The 24,729-nt window shown below is 44.1% G+C and overlaps 2 protein-coding genes across 2 annotated transcripts in view; both read right to left on the bottom strand.

The window, feature by feature from the left end:
* Positions 1-7,078: 7,078 nt before the first annotated feature.
* Positions 7,079-9,055, bottom strand: LOC118829821 (carbohydrate sulfotransferase 8-like). Its single transcript, XM_036736686.1, has 3 exons — positions 9,019-9,055; positions 8,610-8,717; positions 7,079-7,938 (listed from the first exon to the last, which is right to left on the bottom strand). The coding sequence occupies exons 1-3, from the start codon at positions 9,053-9,055 to the stop codon at positions 7,079-7,081; spliced, it is 1,005 nt and encodes a 334-aa protein (XP_036592581.1).
* A 5,095-nt stretch (positions 9,056-14,150) lies between these two features.
* RTF1 (RTF1 homolog, Paf1/RNA polymerase II complex component) overlaps positions 14,151-24,729 on the bottom strand; it is a 49,099-nt gene continuing 38,520 nt past the window's right edge. Inside the window, exons 13-18 of the mRNA XM_036735445.1 lie at positions 24,014-24,135; positions 23,778-23,835; positions 23,471-23,548; positions 22,745-22,840; positions 17,723-17,834; positions 14,151-17,102 (exon numbers count right to left, since the gene is read on the bottom strand). Coding sequence (XP_036591340.1) covers positions 16,996-17,102; positions 17,723-17,834; positions 22,745-22,840; positions 23,471-23,548; positions 23,778-23,835; positions 24,014-24,135 — 573 coding nt within the window. The 3' untranslated portion in view covers positions 14,151-16,995. The remainder of the gene's footprint in view (positions 17,103-17,722; positions 17,835-22,744; positions 22,841-23,470; positions 23,549-23,777; positions 23,836-24,013; positions 24,136-24,729) is intronic.

Raw genomic sequence — 24,729 nt, 5'->3', positions numbered from 1 at the left:
CATGCCGCTGATACTTCGTGAGTGACACTGGGCAAGGCTCTGGAGCCTCCTTTTCCTAATCTATACAATGAGGATCATTCACCTCTGTCACAGAATTGTTGTGAGGATCAATTGAGATAATAAATGTAAACCAATTTGCAAACTGGAAGATTATAGACGTGAGCTGTTATTATTATATGGAATATGATAAGCCATGGAATATGAGTGCTGGAAGAGCCCTTAGATAATCTAATCTTACAGATGAAGAAACTGAGGTTGTGACCTCTTTAGGTCTCAGCATCCTCATCTCTAATATAATGACAACAACAACTTATTTATAGAGAGCTCTACTACTGTCAAATCACTTTCTGTGTGAGCTAGGTACAAGTATCATCCATTTTATAGTTGAAGAATCTGAGGCAAGTTAACTTGCCCAGGGCCACACAGCTGGAGCAAAAGGGTTTGTGACTTTGGAAGTGTTCTGTGTCTTTTCTTGTGTATACTACAACCTAACTGGATTGATTCTAGTAAGATGAAATTTAATAGGGATCTATATAAAGACTGTGGTCCATATATGTGTGTGTGTGTGTGCGTGTGTGTGTGTGTGTGTGTATGTGCAGATATATATATGTATATATATGTATGTATGTATGTATGTATGTATTTGAACACTGTGATCCTTAACCTCTCAGAGTTCTAGGAAACTCCCCAAGACTGGAAGTTGCAGAGAAGGTACCAATCTTCATTGGTATAGAGGGACTTTCCTCACAGGGCAGTCCCCAATACCAATGAAATCACAGATCCAGTAACTAACCAGTGCCCACAATACAACTAAATTGTAGGTTTCCTAAGGGCAAAGGCCACATCCTTTACCTTATTCCCCCCCCACACACACACACACTCATAACCCTTCCCCAATAGTCAACATATAAAGATTAACTGGCTGTGTAAATGGACAGAACTAAAGGAAATAAAAGGGACACAGCCTCTGTATTAGGGAAGGAGTCCTGATAGGCACTGATAAAGTTAAAAAGAGGAAAGTTCTCTCATTTTATCAGCTTTATAGGGAGAGCATAAAACCATAGTGAACAATGAAGAGGGTAAGAGGAAGGAAAAGGAAGAAAAGAAAGGAAAGGAAATTGATAGGAAGGGAAAGCAAAGGAAATATTGAGGGAGAAGGATGAAAGAGAGGAAATGAAGAGAAAGAAAGCTAGCGCATTGGAGAAGAAGCCAAGAACAGGATACAATAGATGGCAAGACAAAAGAAATAGAAATTTTGACTCTTGACTCCATCTTTGAAAAACAGGGTAATTACGGGCAACAACAGTTGAATTTTAAACAAGGAATTACATATTATAAAAGCATTGTAATGATATCTTGAAAAGATGGGAATCTCATTGTCTCTATGGGGAATTACCCACTAGGTTTGACCATCAAAACCACAAATCCGATCATCGAAGGACCAAGGAAAAGCTTTTCACCCTGTTTAGGCATAGCATGCTGGAAGTGGAAAGGACCTTAGAGATCATCAACCCAATTTTCCCATTTTACAGATAAATAAACTGAGGTTCAGAAAGATTAAATGTCTTGCTTAAAGCCATTTAAGCAATGTCTCTTTTTTGGGTGGGGGAGGCTGAGAGAGATTAAGTGACTTGTCTAGGGTTACATAACTAGTAAGACTCAGAGACAATATTTAAATTTGGGAGCATCTTGACTCCAGGTCAACCATTCCATCCACTATGCCCCCTACCTTCTTCCTGAGGCGAACTAATGGCAGGGAAATTGAACTAGATGACCCAGTCCTCCTGATTCCTAGTCTAACATTTCTGACACTAATTTGTAGCAGTTCAGCTCCTGATTAAAGGAACTGACATGAATTAGCAATGCCCTTCTGAGTTTGGGTTCTCAGGTTCTGCCTCAGTTCTGCTGCTAAATGACCAATCTTTGAATACTTTCGCAAACTTTGGGGACTGGGAATAGAAGATACACTGAAAAAAGAGAGTTGAGAACTAAGCAAACCATTCTTCTAGCCAGCAGCTACAGCTAAGTAATAGGTCCCCAGTCCTATTCCCTGAGAAGACAAGATAGAAGAAGTAGGTCTCTTGAGAGTTCTCTTTCTTTATGTCCTAAACAGATGGCTTAGGAAGAGGGAGGAAAGCAGGAGGGTAGAATACAGAACATAACATGGATGGTATCTGATAGCCCAAAATGTTTGGCAAAGACTTCCTACTACCCCTAGAGAACTAATGGGTTCATTGATCTTTCCAGCCAAAGGAAGGGATTGCTAGTTCAGTCCCTGGATTGTGATCTCTGACAAGCAAATACTTCTGGGAGGGTAAATACTAGGAAGGAGTTGTTTTTTTCCCTCATGGTGGGTTGGCACAGTGGGGTCACTCCATCTTTCAAGGACATGGATATTTTTTCCTTGGAAGACCTCAGACCTGAATTCTCTAATAATTATTAAGGTGTTAATAAGTGTTAGCTTGGACTAAGCACTCCAACACCTCCCACCCCTGCCTCCATCCGGGGTAGCAGCCCATGTCAGGAGAGGTTTGGCAAACTACACGTAAAGAAGGAAGAGGTTTCTGGAAAAGTATGGGAATGAGAAGATCCAGCATGCCTGATGGAAGTGTCCCCAATTCCTCTCCTCACCTCAAAGCTCACTTTTCATCTGTCCTTTCCTCCTTGTCTATATCTAAGGAAGACATGGGGTTCCTTCTGGCTAAGGCTAACTAGTCTACCTGTGCCTTTGGTCCATCCCATTTTCTCCAGGACCTCACTCCATCAATCATCCCTTCTCTCTCTCTCCCTTCTTCAATCTTTACTTCTATCCTGGCTCTACATATGCATATATTTAGATTCCCCCCTTCTAAGAAATCATTCCCTTGGTCCTGTTATTTCATTGAGATGCCATTGTATATTGCTCTCCAAGTTCTTTCACAACCAAACTCCACAGAGAAGTTTGGCATTTGTTGCTTCCACTTGCTATTTAACCCTATGCAATTTGGTTTCCATCCACATAAATCTATTGAGATTCCTCTCTCCAAGGTCACACGTGACTTCCCAATGGCCAACTCTAATGTTACTGTTCTTGTGTTCAGTCCCCAGCCTCCTCGGTATTCCTGCAGTACCATTTGTCACTTTATCCTTCCTTGGCTTTCAGGACATGATGCCTCTGGCTCTTCTCCTGCCTCTCTAACTAATCCTTCTTGGCACTTCTTTCTCTGGCTAATCTTGTAGGCTTTCTATAAGACTTTAACATTGGATTTCTTCTCCCCTTCCTTCACATTCTCTTCTTCGACTTCATCTACACACTCTCATGACTTCAGCTATTCCCTCTACATAAATGATCACATCTATGTCTTCATCTGAGACTTCTCTTCCAAGCTTTGTACCTGGTGTTCTGCTCTTTTTCCACATGTGATGGACCCCCTTGGCAGTCTAGTGAAGTCATAAGTGCTGAAGGAAATGCTAAATTTCAGTTAGAGGTTAGTGAAGATAAAGATGTAAGTTTTATCCCATCCAAGTTCATGGAGCCCTTGAAATCTAACCATAGACCACCTGGGGGCTAAGAACTCCAGCTCGAGATTCGCATCTCCAACTTCCTATACAAATATCCACCTGTATGTTTGTTGTTGTCAAGTCATTTTTTGGTCGTGTCTGACTCTCCATGACCCCATTTGGGTTTTTTTTTTAGCAGAGTTACTGGAGTGGTTTGCTATTTCTTTCTCCAGTTCATTTTACAGACAAGGAAACTAAGGCAAACAGGGTTAAGTGTATGTTTAGCTCAAGCTAAAAAAAATCTGAAACTGAATTAACATTTCCATCTGGAACCTGACTGCTCTATCTCTACCTTTGCTTGCAGCCTTTGTGTTCTCATTTTCACTCATCCCACAATATCTCTCATACTTCAAGACCTTAACACTTACCACATCCAACTATTGCAGGAGCCTCCTAACTGACGTCCCCATCTTCAGTCTTTCCCCTCCATTGCATGTTATCATCCATTACTAGGTTAAAATGTCTTTAATACTCTAGTATGAATGCATTTCACCCACTGCTCAGAAACTTTTGGTTACTCCTCAGTTGACTATAGAATAAGGTCCAAACTCCTTAATTTGCCATTCAAGGTCCTTATAAATGTTTGTTGAATGATCGAATTCTATGATTCTAAGGGAAGGGGATGAAAGGCTGCAAGTGGGAATGGGGTATCAGTCTCTAAGCCCTTATTTTATTTCTCTTATAGATGGGGGGGTTTAGGGAAGATGTCTGGAGGAAGGGAGGAAGGAAGGAAACAAACATTTATTAAGTGCCTACTATGTGCCAGGCACTATGCTAAGCACATTACAAGCATTATCTCATTCGATCTTCACAAAAGCCCCATTATCCCCATTTTACAGATGAGGAAACTGAGGCAGACAGGGTTAAATGACTTGCCCAGGATCACAGAGTTAGTGTCTGGGACAGGTCTTGAATTCAGGTCCTTCTGACTCTAGGCCCAATGCTCTATTGATTTTGGCACCTAGCCTCCCTAGGTTGTGTGGGTGAGAGAGAGGGGGCAAAGCATACAGTTTTGTGGGAAACTGAAGATCTGAACATCTTCTCAACAGCCACTAGAGGGCCATCCGGTGCCCAGATATGCCTGGACCCCAGGCCCCTGCCAGGACTCATAGTTACTTTCAGCTATTCCCCAGTCTTTGATCATCTCTGTCCTTTACAAGCCCAGTTAGGAGTGTGATTCTAGTTGGGGGTTGGAAAGGGGCATAACTGATTACCCTGAAGCAAGGCTTTGTGAGGGAGAGAAGGAAGGATGCAAACTAGCCCAGGAGAAGGCTGGAGAAAACCTTCTGCTCCCTCCTGTAAAAGGAGGGCTTTTAAAACAGAAGTAAACTTTCCTTGCTTGTGTGGTACCAGACACTGACCTATTTCCATCACTGATGCAGGACGTCCCCTGTGATAGGGATCTGTGATAATCTATTTATCCAAGGCAGCTGTGTTTTCTGGAAAAAATTCTGGGAGTTGCCTGGATCAGACCACTCAAGACCCTTCTAAACGGCAAAAGCAGTAGGATCAGCCAATGTGCCTGTTATGGTGCATTAACTTTGTAGGCCCTCTGTGATATTTCTATAACCTAGCTGGTAGTCCCCTCCCCTTCCTCCACTCTTTAGTCCAAGTTCAAGGCCTAAACATGTGCATGTACATAATCAAGCCAGCCCTCCTCTTCGCTCAGGTCATCTAGTACATCTCTACAAAGAGACATGAGTCTTGGAAAGGGGTGTGAGGAAAGTGAGGAGAGAAGCTGACTCAGAGGCAAAGAGCTTGGGTGAGCTGATGGACACAGGGACAAGGAGTCTGGCATCTTGCCCGATGTTCTTGACCTGGGATCTCTGAATTATATGTGTGTGTGTGTGTGCATGTATATACACACATATATGCAAACATACATATATATTTATACACATGCACACACATATATACATATACACACATACATATATATATATATATACACACACACATATATTTGTGTGTGTAACTGTATTTCTATATCATTGGTTTCCCTTGTAATTCTCCATATTTCATTTTATACCTTTAAAAACCTTTCTGAAGAGGAGGTCCATAGGCTTTGACTGACTTCCCAAAGGGTCCATAACACACACAAAAGATGAAGTACTTCTGCTTTAGCCCTAGAGTGTGTCCTTTCCCTGGCTTCAGAGGTAAGGATGTCTCTCAGGCTCTGACACTGAAACCCATTTTTCTCTTCTCTAGAATACTTTAACCTTTCCAATCCCAAACAGAATCATGGGTTTTCCAGGGACCTCCTTCATATAGAATGGAGGAGGGCATAGAGCGAGGACAAGATAGCAGGATGCCTTGATCCAGGTAAAGTAATGTTCCAGAGGGCCCTAAGTCACTCTCACCTATGATGAACAAAATGTGTCACCACTTCCGTGGATGCAGAACAAGCACATTTATTCTTATGACACGGTTAAAAAAAAGATTTCCTAACTCTCTCAGGTGCAAGTTTCCCAGAAGCCAAAAGGAGTTGGGAGCTGGAAAGAACCTTTGACAAAGTCAGCTGTCCTAGTACAAGTTCGGGTGAGAAGTTACCAAAGGAACAGGACGCTAAGACATAATTGGTAACCCAAAAGCAAGGGTTTGGGAAGGATGGGAGGAAGGAAGGACAGAATGAAGGAAAGAAGAAAGGAGGGAGCGAGGAAGGGAAGGGAAGGGAAGGGAAGGGAAGGGAAGGAAGGAAGGAAGGAAGGAAGGAAGGAAGGAAGGAAGGAAGGAAGGAAGGAGCTAACCCAGGAAGACAGCTGACAGAAACCCTCTGCTCCTCCCAGAGGGCATTCCTGTAATGGGAGGTAAATAAACTTTCTCTTTCGTATGTATAACAGAGTGTAACTAGGACGTAGGAAAGGTGTGTGTAGTTTGACATCCAGTGCCTGGGTGTTGTGGCTATAAAACTCCTCCCCGCCATCCCCACCCGTAGCATATTTATAAGACACTGTAATGTGGCGGAGTTACTCACTGACTGAGTCACAGAGAAGCAATTTCCCTATGTGAGGGGCAAGGTGCCGAAGCCCAGTCGGGATCTCACTTCTTCCGCCTCAGATGGGCTTTATGTTCCAGCCACACTGGCCTCCTCGAGGTGCCCTCATTCACCACATTCCATTTCCCAACATCTTGCCTTTCCACAAGAGGAATGGTCTTTCCCGCGCCCCACCTTCCTGCTTTTTATTTCTTTGAATCTCCCTAACTTCTTTCAAGGATTGTTAAGGATCGAATTCTGCTTCTACAAAGGTCTCTCCAGATCACACCCCCCTCCCCTCCCCCTCCCGAGTTTTTAGCGTTTTGGCCCAAGGAAATTTGCTTTTTCTTTATTTCGTATTTATTTTGGATTCACATCTCTGTGTCTATTGCTTTACACGCAGGTGCAGGTAAGTTTCCTGAGGGCAGGGACTGTTTGGTTTTATTTTATCTCTGTACTTCCCGCCCCGCCCCCGCCCCCAACCTCTAGGAACAAAGACTTGTGGAGTAGAAATAAACTGACTTGCTGTCGGTCAGCCTCCAGGTCCCATCCAGGAGACGGTAGTCAGAGGTTCAGTGGATGGTACCCAAAGAGCGTAAAGTCGAGGAAGTAGAGTCTGTAGAGGCCACTCAGCTGTTCGGGGCTGAGCTGACCAAGGTAGTGACGAGTGAGCTGGTCGTCTGTGCGCTTCTCGCCGGAGTGCGCCTTCATGGAGGGAAAGAGCCCCTGGAGGGGGATTCCCAGGAAGCTCAGAGCGTGCCCCGCCTCCGAGCTCATGCGCTCGTGCCGGATCAGCACTTCGTAGCGCACGCTGCAAGGCGAGCAGAGCAGCGACATGGGCTTCCAGTGCACGTCCAGCTTGGCGGGCGGCTGCCGCAGCACGAAAGTCACGAACTCGGGGAAGGTGAGGTTGCGCTGGCTCTTCGGATCGCGGGACCCGCGGACGCGGGTGCGCACTCTAGCTGCCACTTGCTTGTAGTAGGGCTCCGAGTGCAGGAGCTTGTCTCGGTAGGCGGAGACGAGGCGCTCCAGCGGGTGGCGGGTGACCAGCATCGAGGTGTAGTTCCTCAACACGACGTCGCACTCGGGGGCCTGGAAGGAGCTGAGCCGCTGCAGGAGGTTCGTGTGGTGCAGGGCGCCGGCCTCCACCTCGGCCGGGTCCCAGTCGCTCAGGTCGAGGGCGAGCAGCAGCAGCACGCGCCTCCAGTTGGAGCAGCCCGCCTTGGGCACCTCGCAGAACAGCAGGCGGTTGTTGGGCTCCACCAGCAGCTGCCGGGCTACCTCCTTGGGCAAGGGAAGGATGCTGGACTTCCAGAGTCCGTGCCTCTTGCAGGCGGCCCTCAGCTGCGCCTGGCGGAGCTGCTGCATGCGCTGCCAGGAGCCGTAGGTGTCTGTGCGGATAGAGAAGCATGGAGTGGTGTCAGGGGGCGCCGTGGAGTGAGCCCAGGACCTGGAGCCCGGAAGTCCTGAGTTCGAATGCTGTCCCAGTCACTTAGCTGGGTGACCCCAGGCAAGGAATTTAAACCTCTGCGTGCCTTCGTTTCCTCGTCTGTAAAATGAGGGAAATGGTAGCACCTATTTTTCAGGGCTGTTGTGACTATCAGACGAGTTAACCACATATAAAGCGCTTTGCAAACCTTAAAGGGCTATATAAACACCAGCTATTACTATAGCTATTAGGTTACTCCACAACCTTCTCCTTTTACAGGAATCAGATAGGGCTCCTGCTTTTTAAGGAGTTTACAACTGAGCAATCTTGCTGGAGAAGCATCGGTAGAGCCAGCTGTAAAGTCAGGAAGGCGTGTGTTCAGATTCCTTTTTTGACCCGTATCTATCGTCTGGGTGACGATGGACAAGTCACTTAACTAACTTCTCGGTGACCTCAAGCAATTATAATTTAGTCTTAGAAAATAAGTCTATTAGTAGAAGGGGTTTCCTTACAAGGAGTTCTATTACCGAGCATTTCCACCACCACCACCACCACCACCTCCCATCAAAAAAATAAAAGGAAAAGAAAGAAATGTAGCTATACACCTGATTAGGCCCTTGATTCCCTCCACCGCACCTTTGCCTGAGTTGCTTCCAGTTTGGGAGGTCTCCAGCTGGTAGTAATAGATCCAGAGCAACAGGAGACACAGGCCCAAAAGACAGCGCAGTTTGTAGGACTCTTGGCCCATCCTGGCTTTCGGGAACTCTGGGGAGCCTACAGGATGGAATCAGGAGGACTAGAGAAGGGGAGTCAGCTCCAGGAATTCTCCTTCCCTCCCTCCCCCCACAGGGCTGCAGGGATTCCAGGGCCTCCCTCCTGGCCCTTTTCTTCCCTCTTTAGTCTCCCCAGAGTTTCTGCCAACCAACTTAGGCTGATATCTAGGGGCTTGTTTCTCTTGGTGGTGGTGGTAGTGGTAGCAGTTCATAAGATTTGAAACTGGAATGAGCCTTATCTAGTCCAATTTCCCTCATTTTAGAGATAAGGAAATTGAGACTCAGAGAGGTTGTAGACTTACCTGAGGTCTCAGAGGGACTAAATGGTGGATCTGGCATTTTGACCCAAGCCTTTGCGATTCCAAATCCGCCTTGGCACAGCAGGCGCTGCTCTACTGGTGCAGACCCCAAACGCTTCACTCCTTTGCCCTTTTTTTCTGAGGGCTGGAGCTGTCCGCTGGCTCAGAATAGATGTAGTTCATCACTTTCCTTTCTCCCTCCTTTTACCCCTCCTTCCCACACCTCCCACCACCAACTACAGCTAAATTAAGCACTTCCATTTAAAGGCTTGTCTATAGAAACAGAGAGGACTTTCAATCTAATCTACCGTTTTTCCATGACGGAGGCAAGAAATCGGTTCAGTATTTGCTGTATATGTGACATGACCTGGGGAAGGATAGATTAATTATAGCTAAAAGCTAGTATTTATATAGCTCTTTAAGGTTTGTAAAATGCTTCCCCACCATTTCATTTTATCCTCACAACAGCTCTGGGAGGTGAGAGGTTAAGTGCTCCTGTTACCTCCACTTTACAGATGAGGAATCCGAGAGACTTGACCAGGGTCACACAGCTACCCAGAATCACTTATTAACAAGTTTATTATCCTGAGGGCTCACTTCTTTTTTGGGGGGTGGGGAGGGAATTGAGGGTAGGGTCCTTGGTCAGTAGGTTTTATTGTTTGGGGGGATGAATTAAAAAAGGGACAACCTCCTCAACCTGTGAATAGAAGACTCTGGTGCTCTGGAAAATTATATTGTTCATTCATTCTCTCTCTCTCTCTCTCTCTCTCTCTCTCTCTCTCTCTCTCTCTCTCTCTCCCCCTCTCTCCCCCCTCCCCCTCCCTCCCTCTCTCCTTCCTTCCCTCTCTCTTCCTCCTCTTCTTCTCCTCTCCCTTTTCTATCTCTCCTCTCCCTTTTCTCCCTCTTCTCTCTCCTTTCCCTTTTCTCTCCTCTCCCTATTCTTTCTTCATCTTCTCCACCTCATCTCCCCTCTGCTCTTTCCACCTCCTCTCCTCTCCCCTCCCTCTTCTCTCCTTTTTTCCTCTTTTATCTCTCCTCTCCCCCTTCTCTTCTCCCTTCCCCCCAACCCTCCTCCCCTCCTCTTCTCTCTCTGTCTCTTTGTCTTTGCCTCTATCAGTCTCTTTCTCGCAAAACTTTTTGAAAAAGATCAATCTTGTCCCCATTGATTTGAAAATAGAAGGACCTTTTAGACCACACTCAGTCCTGGAGGAGTAGAAAGAACAGAGCCCCCTAGAGGCTAAGTGTGGTGGCAGCAGCTGGAGATGCACCATCCAAGCCAAGCTAACCAGCCTTGATTAATGGATAACAAACATTTATGAATGCAGCCAGGCCCTGCACTATTTCCTGGGAATACAAATAAAAAGCAAAAAGCAAACCACTTTCTACATGCTAAATGCTGGAGGTAGAAGGACCAAAGGAAAAAGAGTCTTTGTCCTCAGAGCTGATATTTTTCTGGGAAGCTCTGACACACGCACACTTTGCTCCCTGGCACCTGCACACAGACTTCTCTGAAGAGAGAAGTAAACCCTGAGCCACAGGGGACAAAAAGTGTGGCTGTTGCTCAGCTTCTTCTGTTAGAATTAGGTTCAACTCTGCTTCTGGCTTAGGACCTCACCTTACTCTTGGGCAACTTCACAGCCAGATCCTCTAGGCTGCTGGGGGTGTCTTCAGGACTGACTTATTGGTCTAGGGACAGAGAGAGCACTGCAGTTGTGGCTAGGTTAAATCCAATCCCTGCACTCCTCCTGCCTTCTGGGTTTCAGCCTAAGGGCTTAATTAACTTCCCTTCCCATAAGTGCCCTCCTTACTGTGCTCCCCAGTGGTGGCAGTCTAGGCAGTGTAAGAAGGAGGTCAAAATAGCCTTGGGCCCAGGCAGATCATAACTGGGGAGGGGGTGAGGGGTGAGGGCTGTGACCCAGGGCTTCTACATGGAGGTGGTAAGGGGGGGCATTTTGTGAGGCATCCAGAGGTTTTGGCTTCTGCCGTCAAGGTCTTCAGCCCCCAAGGTGAATGAGCAAGGAGAGGATGGGGAGTTTGAGGGTGAAGGTGACTCAGGAGAGGGCAAAGGAGGTTTCAGACCAGAGGAAGATGAAGGTTGTGGAACAGGATGCCCCCTCTCCCAGCTCAGCTGCATGGACAGTTTAAGACTTTGTACTCTGACTCCTCTCCCATCCCTCTCCTTCAAAATGTTTTTGCCCCAGATGGGGGAAAAAAAGGCAAGTCATAGCTCTAGGTTCAGGTATCCCCAGGAAAGAGTTTCTGGAGCATTCCCGAGTCTCACCTGGAAAGATGTCAAAGTAGCCGCAGAAAGCTCTCAAGGGAGAAGCCGAGGTAGCTCTTGGATCGGGCTAAGTGAGTGGAAGGAACCGGGAATCAAAAAATGAAGCCTGCCCTGGGAGTGTGTAAAAAAGTCTGGGAGGGGTCCTGAGATCATCCTCACTGGACAGACACACCCTCGCCATCCAGTCCTGCCTTAGCAGCTGGCTGAGCACTGCCTTGCCCAGCCAGAGGTTCAGCTCCTCTCCTTCCCCTCACCACCAAGCTTGCCCAGTCGGTCTCTGCCCTCTCAGATACGGGGGAAGGGAGTGTGTGCAAATCCTCAGCTGTACCAGTCCAAGTTATCTGGGTATGAAGGGAAACTGATTTGTTTCTTGTCTCCCAGAGCTCCCCCCCCCACCCCTCCCAGATATAACTGCTCCAGATGCTCCTTAGAGATCATCTAGCCTATTTCTTTTATAGAAGTGGTGAAAAGGGGTAGCCTGAGGTAGTGGATTAGGAAGACCTGCTTTCAGCTCTCTCCTCTGTGACCTTTGACAAGTCGCTTAATTCCTCTAGGCCTTCATTTCCCTCTCTGTAAAAATGATCTAGTAGCCTAACACTTTTCTTTTATAGATGAGGAAACGGAAGCCCAGAGAGGTTGTGACTCTTTTCAAGTCACACAATGAGTGGGAGAAATGGAATACAACCCAGATGGGTCATTGGAATCTAACTCCAGCGATTTCCACTACACTACACTTCCCTTTTCAGCCCAGATCCCACTCAATTCCAAGCCCCAACTGCCTGTGGCCTTTTCCAGGCCAATGGGATGGGGTGGGATGTGAGAGTAAACAAAATGAAAGTCCACACTTGTGTTCTAGGCATAGTTGTGACTGTGCTCTGTGACTTTGAGCAAACCGCTTCCTTCTCTGGAACTCAGTGTATTTATCTGAGGGGAAAAAAACACAAAACAACAGACAAGACAACCTCCAAGGTCCCTTCCATCTGTTAGCCTATTCGGAGATGTTCAGCCCAACATTTCTTCTGGCTTCCTTCAGGTCCTCAATCTCTGTTAGGCTGTTCATCTACAGGACTTTCCTTATCTCTTGCCACCTTTTATCTTAGATTTTAATCTTCATGGTAGAAACAGGAATTCTTGCCAGGGATTTTTAATTTTCAGCTTTGATTTTGCTACTTCTCCTTTCTTCCTTTGCCACTTACATATTCCCTGGGACTTTAAAACTTTGGTCCCTTGGATTTGACTGCTGGGTTGCCTTCCCAGGTGAGGGCTGGCAACCTAGGCTGTCTTTTGGCTATCCAGAGGGTCTGGTCCAGAACCAAAGTCTCTCCTTCCTGTCTAGGCTGCAGGGATGCATATTGTTTATACCCAACCTCCTAACCTTGGGGTCCTGCCTGATTCCTTTATGGCCCTAAGGAGCTTCCTCCCTTCCCATCTTCATCCTCCCCCCCACCTCACATTAGTCAGATCTGGTTCAACCTGACCTTGGGAATTTCCGGATCCCCTGCTACAAACAATGCTTGGGAAAATCGCCCTGCAGCTCCCAGCTCTGCCAGCTTCCTCCCCCACCAATAGGGACAGTGCCCATTTCTGAGTCAAGCCCTTCCAGGAGAGGGAGGGGAAGAAGGACCTCCTTATCCCATTTGGGCTGAGGGATAAAAACCAATTGGGAAGAGGGTAAGAATGAACTAGTGCAAGGCTCAGTTTATTCTTAAGCCTATTTGGGCTGTCGTAGGTGTGAGGGAGGGAGGGAGAGTCCTCCAAAGATGAAGTTTCAGGAACTTAGGAGACTTTTGGAGCTACGTGGCAAAGAACAAGACAGGCCTCATAGCTTCCCAACTAATGTGTCAGGCTGGATTACGGATGCCCTCCCCCAGGGCAGGATGTTCTCTGGGAACTTTTTCTCACTAAACCTAACACCAAGAAGTGCAATCAATTCAACCCAAGCATAGCCACAGAAACAATACTAGGCAGGGTCCCACCTGCTACTCACTGACTGTGACCTTAATGGAGGCCTCTCACTAGGGCTGATGTCCAAATTCCCCGCCCTGGACAAATTCAGACTAAGGGGATTCTGCAAAACTGTGTCTGGACTATCACTTTAAAATACGGCCCTGGAGTCAGGAGTACCTGAGTTCAAATCCAGCCTCAGACACTTGACACACTTTCTAGCTGTGTGACCTTGGGCAAGTCACTTAACCCCAATTGCCCTGCCTTCCCCTGCAAAAAAAAAAAAATTATATAGTCCTTCCCTCCAAGGACTTTGGAACAAATTAATACTCTTTGAATCTACACATATCACTTATAATCCTATAGCCTGTAGGTGATGACTCTGGTACCCAAATGGGCTTTCTAGCTGAAGGCTAGAAGAACTGTCCTCTTTCAAATGCAGGCTCTGCAATCCAGTGTGCTGGTAAGATTGGAGTCATCTTATAGCACAGGTGGAAGGCAGCAAATTTTAGTTTAATAGAGAGCCATCTCCCACAAGGCTTAGACTTTCTGCAGTGTGCGAGGGAGCCAGGGGGCATCACTTCCATCAGATATGAAATGAATGATGGAGAAATGAGCAATATTGTTCTTTCCCATTATACTGAGAAGAGCCTTTGCAGAGTATCTAAGATAGGATATTATTTTTTCCAAGTCAACTAGCTGCCTTACTGTTTTGAGGGCAGTAGATCTTAGGAAGCCAGGGTGCTTAAAGTTTGAAAAACGGGAAAGCTTCTAGGTCCCTCATCTTTGGCCCAAGAGCAAAAGGAAGTGAAGCAATAGGAGAAAAAGGAGATGGATGTTAGGCTTTTAGGACACAGCTCCATGACAGACTTCGCCACTTGGGATGTAATCATTGGATTAAATCTGATCCCCTTGTTAAAACAGGGCATAAAGTTTATTTACAGATATCTGTACAGTTTGAGTGACAAGTCAGGACTCCACACAAACAAAAGCAAATAAAATCATCCCTTCTGAAGGGAAACGAGGCATCACCCCACACCTGTCAGAAGAGGAAAAGCAAGACCGACAGACATTCAGATCTGTACATCATGAGCTCAGCAAATGGACAGAAGGGAAGGTGTTACCTTTCCTGGAAGAAACAGAAAATTTGTGTAAACCAGCCCCTCAACCAATGTTCCCGCCATCACGGAAGCACCACAGTGCAAGCTGGGCCAGACTCTGTTGCTTCTCACTCTGGGCATGCAATAACTCTGCATAGCCCCAGAGACCACAGCTTTGTGACAATGCCAGTTTTTTGGAACCAAATGATACACCTGCTTCGCATGAGCCTGGAGAAAAGTTAGCAGTCTTGGGGAGGGAGGCCAAACCACAGGTGGGCTATTCAGGTGATGAGTGAAGTTCACCGTTCAAGTCTTCTTTGGTTGATTTTTTTTTTCTAACTATATTGCAGTCAGTCCAAATGGGAGCCCCTCTGTGCTTCAGTGCCTCAGGCTGAAGGTTTCATTTGTAGTATGTGGGAAGGTGGTGGCAAACCAGCTACACTGTGATGCAAATAGCAATTATTTTTTAATACAAATTTTATTACACAGCTGTAACATCATCGGCGCGCTTCTCCAAATCCAAATGTTGCTAAATACAGATCTACATGGTGGATCAAAATGACTCCAGCAATTCTGGTTGATTCTGTAAATTCGCTTCTTTTAAAAACAAAAACAAAAAAGTCCAAGTACATAGTTAGGTGAGAGGCCCCAATGGCCTCAGTGACTCAGGCACAGAGTCCAGAAAATGTTTAACAGTCTGTGATTCCATATTTACACAATAGTCCACAAAGGGTGGGTTTTCAGTCAATGGACTATTCAAGTAAATAAGTTTTTTAAAAAAATTTTTTTTAATAAGCCCATCAATTTTCCTTCACACAACAGAGCAGAGCTGCGGCTGCAGCAGCCCTGTTTTAAAGTCCATTTGCTGATTTTACACAATCACAACGGACTCTTTAAAATATTCTCTGCTTTTTTTTTAAAGGAAAAATGTAAACTAAGTTAAAACAACACTGAGGATCTGATAAGCTCAGGAAAGCTATCCATTTCATTTCTAAGATTAAATACAACTTAATCCTGATCTTTTCTTCATCTCTCCCCTCCCCCAACTCCCTGTTGTCAATCAGGGACTAGAGAGGTGCAAAACAGAACACTCAGTTCCCCTTTCCTCCAAAGAAATCATCAAGCCCTCAGCTGTTCTTTTAGCTTAGCTCTTGGTTTAGTATATTTAGCTGTACTTTGTTCTGAAAAGAATTGTTAAATGTCACTTTTATTTACATTTGGAGCTTTACACCTGAGAATGATTATCAAGCAGTCAGCTCATCTCCTTTCAAACATTCCATAAAGACACACACACACCTTTGTGCTGGCATTACATTAGCTGCACCAACTATATATATAAAGATACACACACACACACATACACACACGTATGTGATATATATCATATACACATATACGTGCATATATATGCATGTATACACACATAGAGATGTGTACGTCTGATATATATCATTTATGTATATATATGCACACACACAACTGCACATGCTTGTAACATTTTCAATTTGCCTTTTTATGTCCGTTCCACTCACGTTAAACAATTTCTCCTTTTTTTCTTTTTAAAAAAAAAAGCTAACTTTAGAATTGCTTAAAAAGCAAAACAATTTCTTGGAGCCTAAGGTTATGGGGCATAGAAAGAGCAGACGTACATGAGGCTGAGAGCAGAGACTCCACGCTGTAGCAGAGAAGCCACTTTTTGCATTCCATGGATCAGTGAGGAGTTAAGTCTCACTGTCCTCCCTTGAACCGTGGCTCTGGACTGTTGCCCCACCTTCAACCCCTCCCCATCCGCTGGGCAAGGACTTTACTAGGGAGTTTTTCTGAGTTCATAGAGGTGACAGGGAATCAGGGAGGGAGTCACACAGCTATAGTAGCCAGGTCTGTTTAATAAGAAGAATCACATTTAATAGGTTTCTTTCTTGTAGTTTCAGATGCTCAAATACAGCTGATAGAAATTTGAAACAGCCGTAGAGAACCATAACAGACTGATACAAAGAGTACTGCGTCTTAAAAATGATAAAAAAACACCTGGAAAAAATCCACACACACGTGTGTATACACACACACACACACACACACACACACACACACACACACACACACCCCTCCCTCTTAAAATGTACACTTTTTGGAAACTAAACCAGTTTTCAAAAACTCCCTTCTGCAGAGATGGAGAAAGAGGAGAAAGATGTAGAGAAGGAAGACTGTAGGTGACCAGTCCCCATCCCTGCCAACATGGGCCAGGTGCCAAAGCATGATGGCCATGCCCAAGGTGGTACAGGGAGAAGCTTGCCGAGGGTAGCTGCTGCCACCCACAGGCTCTGGCAGGAATCCTGACTCTGCTATAATACTGAACATAGGCAGAGTGGCCCAATGAACTGTGGTGATGACAAAATAAAAAGAAAAATGCAAACTGAAAGAGACAGATAAAACCCAAGAGAGCTCGAATCCACACAGGTGTGGGGCAGCAGGAGGGGAGGGAGGGTGGGCAGATGAGGGAGATCTATACAGTAAATGGTTTTATGTTACAGATGACTGGCAGTTTAAAAAGTCTCTTCCCAGCACCCCTGCTGCTCCAGCCCAAAGAGGGCAAACCAAGGGAGAAGAGGAGAAGAGGAACATCATGCAGGGTCAGAAGCAGCAGGCTGGGCTGGTTCAAATAAGTCCTCGTCGTTTCTTATAATCTTCTAAGTTCAGAGACCTTCTTGGAGCACCATCCTTGGCTGGGGGAGCCTTTGAGGTGATAGCCAGTGTCTTTGATTCTGTGTGGAGGGAACATCATGGGAATTTTCAGTGACTGGGAAGTTTTTCCTTTTTCTTTAATTTTTACTAAATATTTCCCAACTACATGGTGAAAAATGTTTCTCAAACATTTTCTAAGCTTTTGAGTTCCAAATTCTCCCCCTTCCACCCCTCCCCTTCTTATGAGAAGTCATGCACTTTGATTTTGATTATACATGTGAGGTCATATAGAACATATATGCAGGTTGCAAAAGAAAACACAGACAAAATAAAATAACAAAAACAAAAGTAGAAAAAAGTATGCTTCAACCTGCATTCAGAGTTTGTCAGTTCCCTCTCTGGGGGAGATGACATTTTGGAATTGTCTTGATTAGAATAGCTAAGTTTTTCACAGTCAATCATCTTTACGTTAGTATGTGCAATGTTCTCCTGGTTCTGCTCACTTCATTTTGCATGAGATCATATAAGTCTTCCCAGGTTTGGAAACAGTTTTAAGATGCCTTCTGAATGCCATCTGCACCCATTCAAAACATCCTATCCATTTGGGTCTTGGGATCAGTGGGCCACCAGGAGCCCCCTAAAAACAGCAGTCCTGCTCAGATTTCTAGACCCCATCTCTAGGCCCATTACTCTGGCCTACCTGAACTGGGAACTTGCAAGTCAATCTTCACATCAAAGTCATGCACTTTGAACAGATCCTCCGAGAGGTCACTGGCTGACTTAGAGTTGATGTCTTTGTCCTTTCCTTGACCCTGTAATGTAGACAAATATCTGAAGACTGAACAGGGCTAAGGAAAAGTTGAGAAACCCTGCCAAGACATACAGTAAAGAAGAAAAGCAGTAGTTTCTGGTAATGACTCTTCCCTCTAACTCAAGTACTAAAGAAAACCTGCTTAATCATACTTTCCCAGATAGTTACCCATTCTCAAGGAGAGCATATAGAGTCAGGGATAGGAAAATCACTCCTCCAAAGTCTAAAAGGAGAGGGATATAAGTGAACTCCAGACATGAGTACTATAAGTATCTTCCTCTCAATATTAGGGATTTCAGTTGCTCCATGAGAGAAAGGAAAGGCAAGAAAGTTTAAGCATGTAGGAAAGAGAGGAGCATGTGTAGAAAGTTTCAGGAAGGTATAACCTATTTTCACAAACAGTGTGAATAGAGGTTTTGAGAGTAAAAGGTTTTGAGACTTTTGGGAAGTTGTGGGGGAAAAAAAAAATTCTCTTTCTTTCTCCCTCCATTCCAATTCTGGCCAAATTTGGAATGTGAAGAGAGATAAGAAAGAAAGCGGGAATCTTTTTCCCTTAGATTTAAGTGAAATGTGTTACTCCTAATTTGATGTTTAAGATAAGTCAGAATTTATTATATTATTTGGCACTAAGGCAAATTGGGAAAATGCATAGATTCAAAAAAGAGACACTCTGAGCTCCCCAGTAAGAAGAGAAGGGACAAGGTGCCACTGGATCTTTTCCAGGGTCCCACTAACCTTGACTGGCAGGTTCAAAGTTCTCATGTTCAAAAAAGTTTTTAAGGAGTGAACACAGAAGTGAAGTTTACTTGAGTAAAAGTTAGAACCATTAAGATCTTTCACCCTGTTGTCTTGTCTCTGACCCAGCCAGGGCTGCAATAAAAGTTAGAGCAGCTAAAAATCTTTTGGCAGATTCTGTTAACTCCTCTCATCCCAGATTGCTAAAGAATGGTAAAGAATGAGTTATCCTCCCCCACCTGGGAAAAGAAAAAGGGGGAGGCACAGCAGCTATATCGGGGACCCCACTGGCAACAGCTCTGGACCCCTGGGCATCCTGAAGCTTACACCTCTAGGCAAGCAGAGGAACCTCTCCTCTCAAGCCCCCAACTCCTTGCTCCCACACCACCGGAACCTGGAGCTTTTGCTCCAAGTTTCCCAAAGCTGAGCAACCCTTTTTAGGAAGCAGAGGTTCCTCAGGGACCCTCCTCAGTGACTCTTAGGATCCTTTAATTCAGGTGCTGGACTCTACAGCCTCCCAACACTCCCCAGTCTTTAGTCCCTCTCTCTCCCCTTTCCCAAATCCCTGACTCAACTACCTCCTGAGTCCACGAACAGGCTCTGCAACTGTGGGGAGAGAAGAAAAGCCTCTATGCTTGGTAAGCCCAATATATGTAATGATTTGGGAATGCAATTAATGTCATCTGAAAGTTTCTGCTTGTGTCATTATTGTATTTTGAAATTGTAGTAAAATTCTCCTATATTGTAAAACTTGAGTGACCATTGTGAGCCAGAAATGGTGTTAGACAAAGCAATTTTTAATCTGAATTTTGTTGAAACTAAAAGATGGAAACAATTGTGTAAAACCAGTTATGTTACTTTATCAGCCTTGTTTAACCCTGTCTTATAATGTTTTATAACTGCCATTTAGAAAACCAGTTATTTTTACTTTTGCCTGTAGTTAAAGAGGAAGTTACAGCTAAAAACAGTTTGGCTAGCACTTATGCAACTTGTAAGATTGTTAACTTATTTGGGGTTAATGTTTTAATGCTAAAACCTAAAACTGTTAACTGATTACTGTATGTAGAAAGAAGGAATTATGTAAAGCCTTATTGGGTTGGTTCTGCCCATTCAGAACAGTCCTCCTGTATGCATGGAAGTCAGCAGGCAAGGGCACCAGTATCAACCCCTTCCTGGGGTCAATGTTAATTCTCCTTATTTTGCAAATTGCCAAGGCCCCTGGAAACCATCTGTATGGGCTAGTTCATCAGCCCTGGGAAAAAAACTTGTCTGAGTTACATAGGTCCTAAACAATGAACTTAGCTTGCTGAGAAGTCGCAAGTTTATGTATAACAGATAGAAAAGATTCTAATGATTGGTTTTTACACCAGAACAAGTTTAAATTTGAGAAGGAAAGTTATTTAATGAAATCCCTTATGTATGTGAGTCCTGGTAAATCTTTATTGCTTATTCAAGCTCCAAGGAAGTAAAAGCAACTGTATCTGGCTCTAAGCTGTGATTGGTGAAACTTGCTGTTTAAGGCAAAAGGCACTGGCTCCATAACTAATTTTGTTTTGAGTTTGAATTTGGGTATAGTTGTCTGTATTAAATCAGTATCTGAGAGAAATGCCACAAGCTACTCAGAGGGCATGTAATCCTGTACTGTTAACAGGTGGAGGTCAGCATTTGGGAAAAAGCTGGGGGGACAATCTTAGCCTCAATCTAGGATGGGATCCTCCTGGCTCAGTTTCCCCATTGTGCTCCTTTGGAAAGGAATGTTTCCCACCTGACTATTCCTGAGTTTAGCCATGGAACAGATACTGCATGACTGAAGAACTGTAACTATATCTGAGTTTAAACAAAGCCAAGGATGTTTTACCCTGTCATGTTTGGTATGCTGCTTTTTTCCTTCCATGGTAAGTTTCTGTGATCAGAGCAAGTAGTCAGTAAAAGATATGAGCTCTTTTGTGTTATCTTACTGGGCAATCTAATATTATTTTTATCTAGGACTAGAACATGTGTAGAAATTTATGCAAACTGCTTAAGACTCACCTTAAGATGTCCTCTTGGTTTAAAAGGATTCTAAAAGCAGTAGTATTTTTCCTGTGATCTGTCTTTTATTGATACCAATGTGAGATTCCATTACAACACCTTTTTGACTAAGAAACTTTGTGATATCTAGGAATTCTGCAATAACTAGAAATTTTGTTATAATACTTTGGGAATCTGTGTTACTTAAGGACATTTTACACCAACTTAGTTATAATGAATCTCAATTTTAAAGGTTTATTTTTTGCTTTAAGGTGAAAAAGAAAGTTATCATTTTAAAAGTTTTCAACTAATTTTCTTCAGAAAAGATTAGTGATTATTTCTTAACATCAGGATAAATCTTAAAACTGTCTTAAAAGGGCAAAAACTTTTAGGAGATATGTTAAAAAATCTTTTTTGTGATTTCAGAGGGCCTACTAAACCTTCATATGCAAGATAATTAATTGCTAAATTAATGCAATGAATTGTAAAGCAAGATAGATCTTGCTGTTTTGATCTGGTAGTCATTCCATGGCCTAAGCAACAGTTAAATTAATGTTAGAAATTATTATATGTAAAAGATTCAATTTCTGAAATATCTCTTTTCAGAAAGGATAAACAAGCTTGTGAAACCTATTCAGTTGTAAGGTTCAAGTCAGGAACCTCTTTTGTTTAAGGCAGTACAGTCATGTTACTGAAGAGTAATAACTTACAAGCTATCTTGTCTATGGTAAAAATATAAAGGAAAGTGAAATGGTCTGAGTAAAGGATTAAAAAGGAAAATTATGTAGGCTGATTCGAAAGTTGATAATTCAATCAAATTTCTACTAGCCTATACTCACCCTGCTTCTTGTCATTTTCCTCCTACTTTTTTTTTGGTCCTTGTTTGTTAACTCTCCTTGTCAGATTTCTCTCTTCTAGGCTCAGTGCACTCCACTTGCAGATGACGGCTCAAGCTGGATACCAACCTCTGTCCAAAGTCCCCTGTGTCTCATCACCCCCTGGACCTGGCGTCAACCAAGTTCCAGACACTGGCTATAGACCCAACTCCTTGAACGAGGGACCCTGTGAGGCAGGGACAGTTCTATGTCCGCTCTCAGCATGAAGCACTTCCAGAAGCTGAGATCTTCATCCCTTACCCCAAATGATTTTGGGTCCCATCTATTTAAGGGGGGAATGATAGGGTGCTTGTGCTTGGACCCTAATTCTAACAGCCTCTGCTTGGGTACCTGTGCCTGAACTCCAGTTCTAAAACACATTCTGGACCTAGCAGTTTCTCTCTAGATAAAGGGCAAGCATGCCTCAGCAATACACTTATCTCTGCTCCTTCTTCAGTAGGCAGCTGTGCCTATCCCAGATGCTGATAACTGACTGTACACTGAGCCATAACCATATGTGCTACTTACTGACCTTTCTAATATGTAACCTAGACACAGTATTTTGTCTAACAAGACATTAAATGAGAAGCTACATAGAGATTGCTTGTTAGCCCTGACCAATAATTAACTTAATGATGTTTCACAGTAAAAACCACACCCCCTAGTAGCCCCACCTTGGGCTATTTCCCAGTGAACTCTGGGTAATAAACCTGCACAGTAGATACTAAAAGTGCATGTTCCTTTAAGAACTGACCACCCCATAACCACTCCCTAATCCCACCCCAAAACACCTAATTGTCATGTTTCACCCCCAAATCTCTTATTTAAGCGCCCCCTGCACCCCTGAAAGGTTGCAGGTTCCCTAAGAACTCTTGCCCACCGTAAAGCGTAATAAATCTTTGCCAACTTGACTTAAAGAATGCTTGAGATCATGAATTCATTCCAGGCAACCTTGCCCTGGGAGCTTTGGTTTGGGATTCCTACATTCCTGGGTTTCTTTTCTCCCTCAACACCTTCAATCTGGATGACCACACTGAAAATGGGAGTGAAAAACATACTTTACAAGACTTAATTCTTACTGTTGCTCAAGCAGAAAAGCTGCTTTTAATTAGACAGTTTCTTTCTAATGAGGAAATACAGAAGTTATCTATTAACTTCATAAACAATGGGTTGTAGGGCAAGTTTGGAGCTTCAACAAGAGGGACTTTTCATTATGCAGTGACTGAAATGGTGAAAATGTATTCTTACAAGCTAGCTGCTTGGCCCAGAAGGCTACTTGGGTAGTACTTACCTTGCTCATCTCCTTTGGAGCATCTGGTAACGCACCAGAGCCATACTTTGCATTCAGCTGAGCCAGGATGGCAGCTTGAACAGCAGGGTCTCTGGACTAAGAACAAAAATAAACTACATTTAAGGCTCTTCAGCATTCACTCTGACTGCCAGAAAGATTGCCCTTTCCAACCCCCTTCCCCTAAACCACCCACCACCAACACCCTGGTGTGTTCCTCAATGGAAGAAGACAGCAGGAATCACGGTTTTGTGAAAGTCCCATTCTGTCAGGTTCTAAGTAACTGAATCTACAGGATTTTCAGAACTTATGCTGTCATTCTAGTTCTGTAATGGGGAGAAATCCAAATTAATTCCCAGCAAAGCTATCCCCTTTTGCTTCTAGGACAGACTTTCAGAAGCTTTGGCTTAAGAGACAATAGAGGGGCAGCTAGGTGATGCAGTGAGTAGAGCACTGGCCCTGGGGTCAGGAGGACCTGGGTTCAAATCCAGCCTCAGACACTTGATATACACCTAACTGTGTGACCTTGGGCAAGTCACTTAACCCCAATTGTCCTGCCTTCGCCCCTCCAAAACAAAAAACAAAACAAAACAAAACAAAAAAGAGATGTCAGAAAGTGTTTGGATCCTGAGCCCAAGGAAAGCCAAATGCTAGACATCTCTCCCTTAATCTCCAAGGTGTACTCAGGCCCTAAGAAAAGCTTTCTCTGGCTCTGACTCCTACACTTACATTGGAGACAATAGTTGGTTTGCACTGCCGCCTCGTGAAGGGGTCCATCTGCTGATTTTTCATGTTATGACTTTCAGCCTGAAACAGAGAACAAGAGAAACAGAGAAGCTGAATCACTTGGTACCTTTCCTTGTTACCCACAGTAAGTTTGTCTTGGTTTGAGATGAGTCAGAAATATCAGTTATGTTCCCTAATGACCAAGGTTCCCATTTTCCCGAACTTCACAACTAAACGTATTTATTGACAGAGAGGTGACAAAAAGAACCTGCATCAAAAAAATGAAATTCATCATCTTGGCTGCACTCACCACAAGGGCTTTCTCAGACTCAACAATGTTCCATTCCCGATTTCGCTGGTTGATGTAACTGTGGAGAAAGCAGAATATAATAAGCAAGAGGAAAGTGTGGGATTTAAAAAAGGAACCAGAAAGCAGTAGCCCAGGGCATGTGCAGAAGAAGGAGGACATTCTTATCTCAATGATTCTGTTCTGGGCTCAAAGGACCAGGGAACCACAGGAAGGTAGTAACTAATTCATGAACTCACCTGATGGCAGAAATATTCTTTGTTCGTTGCCGATCTAGGGCTTCTGCCCTTTCCTCCAGCTCATTCAGTTGGTCTTGGATTTGTTTTGCCTTGTCTTGGTCTCCCAAATCTTCTGCCATGGCCTGCAAACACAAAGTCATCTGTCTGACAGTCCTCATTTATGGTAGGTTACAAATTATATTCTCTCACTCTAGGCACAGTAAAGATAACGATCCCTATTGGAGGACAGGTGTTCTCAAGATAAAAATCAGAAGTGCAAGTACTCTGAAAAAGTTTGTTAAAAATGCAAAGTATTATTCTTATTATAATATGATGAAACTCCCTACCTACTTGTTTGGCTCCTCGGGGCCACCTAGTGATCAAGATGGCTAACAACATCCCTATAGCTAATTCTTAAGGATGAAATGTCAGCAAGAGATACGTAGGATTTTAATGTTACCACTGGGAAATATAAAGAAAATCCAATCTGTCCCTGCTTGCCAATACCACTTATGTTGCCAGGTCTAATGATCAGCATTACCTCCTGCTGGTTCAGGGGTTGGTTTTATAGGCATGAAACTTGAGAGTACAGAATTTCAAAGGAGAGCAAAACAGAAGAAACACATGCATTTTGTTTAAAAAAAAAAACCCTGATTAATTTGTGGCAGTGCAAAGGGCCAAGTCGAACCTACATTTGCAATCAGGGTATGCTAAATGCTTAGCAAAAGAGTTCAGAG

This window comes from Trichosurus vulpecula, chromosome 8 (assembly GCF_011100635.1).
Source record: "Trichosurus vulpecula isolate mTriVul1 chromosome 8, mTriVul1.pri, whole genome shotgun sequence".
NCBI lineage: Eukaryota > Metazoa > Chordata > Mammalia > Diprotodontia > Phalangeridae > Trichosurus > Trichosurus vulpecula.
This window is presented reverse-complemented; position numbering and strand designations above follow the sequence as displayed.